Source organism: Alosa sapidissima, chromosome 24, assembly GCF_018492685.1.
Source record: "Alosa sapidissima isolate fAloSap1 chromosome 24, fAloSap1.pri, whole genome shotgun sequence".
Taxonomy (NCBI): Eukaryota; Metazoa; Chordata; class Actinopteri; order Clupeiformes; family Clupeidae; genus Alosa; species Alosa sapidissima.
This window is the reverse complement of record NC_055980.1, coordinates 29,952,170-29,955,893: the sequence shown is the minus strand read 5'-3', so window position 1 is coordinate 29,955,893 and position 3,724 is coordinate 29,952,170. Positions and strand designations below refer to the sequence as shown.

The following is a 3,724-nucleotide window of genomic DNA, read 5'->3' as shown; positions in this document are numbered from 1 at the left end:
CATGGACTATTTCACTAAGTGGCCGGAGGCGTATGCAGTGCCAGATCAGATGTTCTGCCGGTTCGGGGCACCGGAAAACGAGAACGACACCTCTGCATCCACAAAGCGACGGGCTGGTGGAACGGTTTAATCGGACGCTAGCAGAGCAGCTGGCCATATTGGCCGACCGTCGACAAAAGGACTGGGACTTACACTTGCCCCTGGTGCTGTGGGCATATCGCACAGCGGTGCAAGAGTCAACGAAATGCACACCGGCAGCTCTGATGTTTGGGCGATAGCTACGCACGCCGGGTGACTTGGTGTTTGGTTCGCCTCCGGAAGCGGAGATTGGAGGTAAGCCAGGGCTGGAATACTACAAGCAGCTACGCGAGAGACTGAAAGGAGTACACGAGTTGGCCAGGCAGGCTATGAGTGAAGCTGGAATACGTCAAAAGCGAGCTTACGATACGCGCTGTCGCGGCCAGGAGTTCCAAACCGGCGATAAAGTTTGGGTGTACTGCCCGGAGAGAAAGAAAGGCATTTCCCCGAAACTCACTAGCCAGTGGGTCGGGCCGTGCGATGTCTTAGAGAAGCTGTCTGACGTGGTCTATCGTGTGAGACTGATTAAGCGTCGGAGAGTTGTGGCTCTCCACCGTGATCGACTGGCCCCGTATCGACCCCTGGCCTCAGCTGAGGGTCGTGGAGACTTGGACACTGATTCTGTGGACATTGGTGACAATGGAGCTGTGGCTCTAACACCGGTCACCGTGCAGCCGTCCCCAGAAGTCACCGCCGCGACAGCGGGGCGCCCACAACGCCAGCGTCGCGTCCCAGCCAGGCTCATGGACTGACGTAGGGTAAGACTTGAGTCAAAGGGACATAGACTAAGTCTCGGGGGGCTGTGTAGTGAACTGAGCCTAGCTGGTTCATGACTGAACTCCCATAATGCTGTGCAGTGTATGTGTGTGTGTGTGTAATGTTGATGTTGGTTTTAGTATGAGTAATCGCGTTTACCTTGTCATGTATGCGTTAGCTGGTATAGTCTTTCTTTATGTTGTACCTCGTGTTTACCCCGTGTATTGTCTGTGACTACCCTGTTTGTGTATCGTGCTTGTTTAATTGACCTCACGTTCGTGTGTTTTGGTGCGTAACCAATAAAACCATTCTGAGACAACTTTGCAAGATTGTTACAATATAAAATAAGCCACAAACTAGGGTATATGTTCAAGTGTGTAATGTGTGGTAATTGGACAGGTTTAGTCAGAGTTGTTCTCAGTGCTGTGTGTTATCTGAACTGCTGCCACTGTGAGTGAGACTCTCATGCGGCGTGGGCGAGCACTTTGCCCTGGGCAGTGCGGTGTTGTCAGGCGCCACCGGGGCCGCCGGTCTGCTGCACAAGATGGAGCCATTTCCCACGAGCCACAAGCGCTTACAGGGAAGGGCGCCTTTAAAGGGGAGGCGCCTAGAACCTGTGCGTCACACCGGAAATGTTTCGTCACGCTTTAAGCTTCTCTCAAGATCCTTAGCTGTCGGAAGACTCGGAAAGAAGGAAACATTCAACTGTCACAACTTATCCCTGAGGAAAGCAGAGTTCTCCGGACGATATAATAACGCCTTCCATCGGCCATGACTGAGGAAAATATTTTTCTCTTCGTTCCGAACCTGATCGGTAAGTTTCCGTGGTTAGTTCCATGAGCGAATCGGATTTGGTGCAATTCTGCTTCTCGTCTGTTGCGTTTGTGTCTCGAGCGAATCCCTCTCGAGAGGAGTGGGTTCGGTTGAAGCTGCTGAAACTCACGCGCGTATCAAGGTCACCGTTAACTCTATAAAAAGAGATCTAGTCCACCCACGCGCTCCCCCCGGGCCGGCGATGGCAGCTCGAGCACGGCGCGCGAAATGAGGATAGTAGTGAGAACAGCTGCGCTTACGGGCGTGAGGCGGAGTTGCGCTCGAGAGAACACTGCGGCCGGATGCTGGCTCGAGCCGAGTGTGTCAGAGTTACCTCCGCGCACCTGGACCTGTGTAGGCGGTTGATTGATTTGTTTTTATTTTATCCGGTGCTGCATCACCAGTGTTGGGAAGGTTACTTTTAAAATGTTCCACTACAGATTACTAAATACATGCCCTAAAATGTATTCCACCACAGATTACTAAATACATGCCCTAAAATGTATTGTGTAACGTACTCTGATACTCAAAGTGAGTAATGTATTTTGAATACTTTGGATTACATCATCTTTTGTTGCAAATATGATGTGAGGTTATGAGAACTTGTAAGACCCATTGTGTCAACAACAACCCAAAACCTGCTTTACAGTGAGGATTGATTGATGTATAAATGTCATTATGTATAAATGAATGAAACACACACTCAAACACACACACACACTCACACACACACACTCAAATGAACAGACACTTTGGTCATGTGTCGAGCCAGTGAGTGTTACTGTGTGTGTGTGTGGGGGGGTGGGGGGTGGGGGGGGTGGTGTAAGCTATCCCTGCTGAAAAAAACAGCCTGACCAGCTGAAGGTGGTTTGCTGGTTGACCAGCTTGTTAACCAGCTTGTTTGACCACCCTATGATGGCTGACCTGCTAGACCAGCAAAACTCTTGTGAAAACATACCTTCAGCTGGTTTTCCCAGCTTATGATGGTAATTCAGCTGGTTTTGCTTGTCGTACCACCTCAAGCTGGTCATTTTAGCTGGTGTTGCTGGTCTATAGTGCTGGTTTAACTGGCCATGCCAGCTTGGGCAGCCGTGGCCCACTGGTTAGAACTCTGGACTTGTAACCGGAGGGTTGCCGGTTCGAGCCCCGACCAGTGGGCCGCGGCTGAAGTGCCCTTGAGCAAGGCACCTAACCCCTCACTGCTCCCCGAGCGCCGCCGTTGTAGCAGGCAGCTCACTGCGCCGGGATTAGTGTGTGCTTCACCTCACTGTGTGTTCACTGTGTGCTGAGTGTGTTTCACTAATTCACCGATTGGGTTAAATGCAGAGACCAAATTTCCCTCACGGGATTAAAAAAGTATATATACTTATACTTATGTTGGTCATTCTAGCAAACCAGCATGACCAGCTTGACAGGCTGGTCACCAGCATGACCATCTTGCACTAGCTGTATCCCACACGACAGGCTGGTCAAACCAGCATGACCAGCTTCCTCAGATGGTCACACCAGCATATCCAGCTGGTGGCCCAACCAGCAATGACCAGCAAGAGCTGGAAGAAAGCCAGTAAAGACCAGCTAAAAGCAGCTACCCGCATAAGCTGGTTTCTAGCTGTTTTTTTTCAGCAGAGATGTGTGTATCGTGCAGGATTTTACACACACACTCACTCACACACCATAATGTGTCCAGCCAGTGTTGATTCTGTGTGTGTGTTTGTGTGTGTGTGCGTGTGTGTGTGTGCGTGCGTGTGTGTGTGCGTGCGTGTGTGTGTGTCTGTATGTGTGTGTGGTGTGTTTGTGTCTGTATGTGTGTGTGGTGTGTTTGTGTGTGTGTGTGCGCGTGCGTGCGTGGGTGTGTGTGTGTGCGCGCGTGTGTGTGCGGTGTGTGGTTTGTGGGGTGTGTGTGCGTGCGTGCGTGTGTGTGCGGTGTGTGTGGGTGTGTGTGTGTGGTGTGTGTGTGCGCGTGTGTGGTGTGTGTGTGGTGTGTGTGTGGGTGTGTGTGCGTGTGTGCGTGCGTGCGTGTGTGTGCGGTGTGTGTGTGTGCAGGTTATGCGCGCATTGTGTTGGCGCTGCTGGCGTT

At 51.5% G+C, this 3,724-nt stretch overlaps 1 protein-coding gene across 2 annotated transcripts in view; it reads left to right on the top strand.

The window, feature by feature from the left end:
- Positions 1-1,452: 1,452 nt before the first annotated feature.
- The window catches only part of cdipt (CDP-diacylglycerol--inositol 3-phosphatidyltransferase (phosphatidylinositol synthase)), an 8,730-nt gene continuing 6,458 nt past the window's right edge, over positions 1,453-3,724 (top strand). The window contains exons 1-2 of one of the 2 annotated variants that reach the window (XM_042082283.1): positions 1,453-1,648; positions 3,691-3,724. The exon at positions 3,691-3,724 is cut by the window's right edge and continues 101 nt beyond it. In XM_042082283.1, the coding sequence (XP_041938217.1) occupies positions 1,606-1,648; positions 3,691-3,724 (77 nt within the window). In that variant the 5' untranslated portion in view covers positions 1,453-1,605. The remainder of the gene's footprint in view (positions 1,649-3,690) is intronic. The other variant, XM_042082282.1, reaches the window with a different exon arrangement.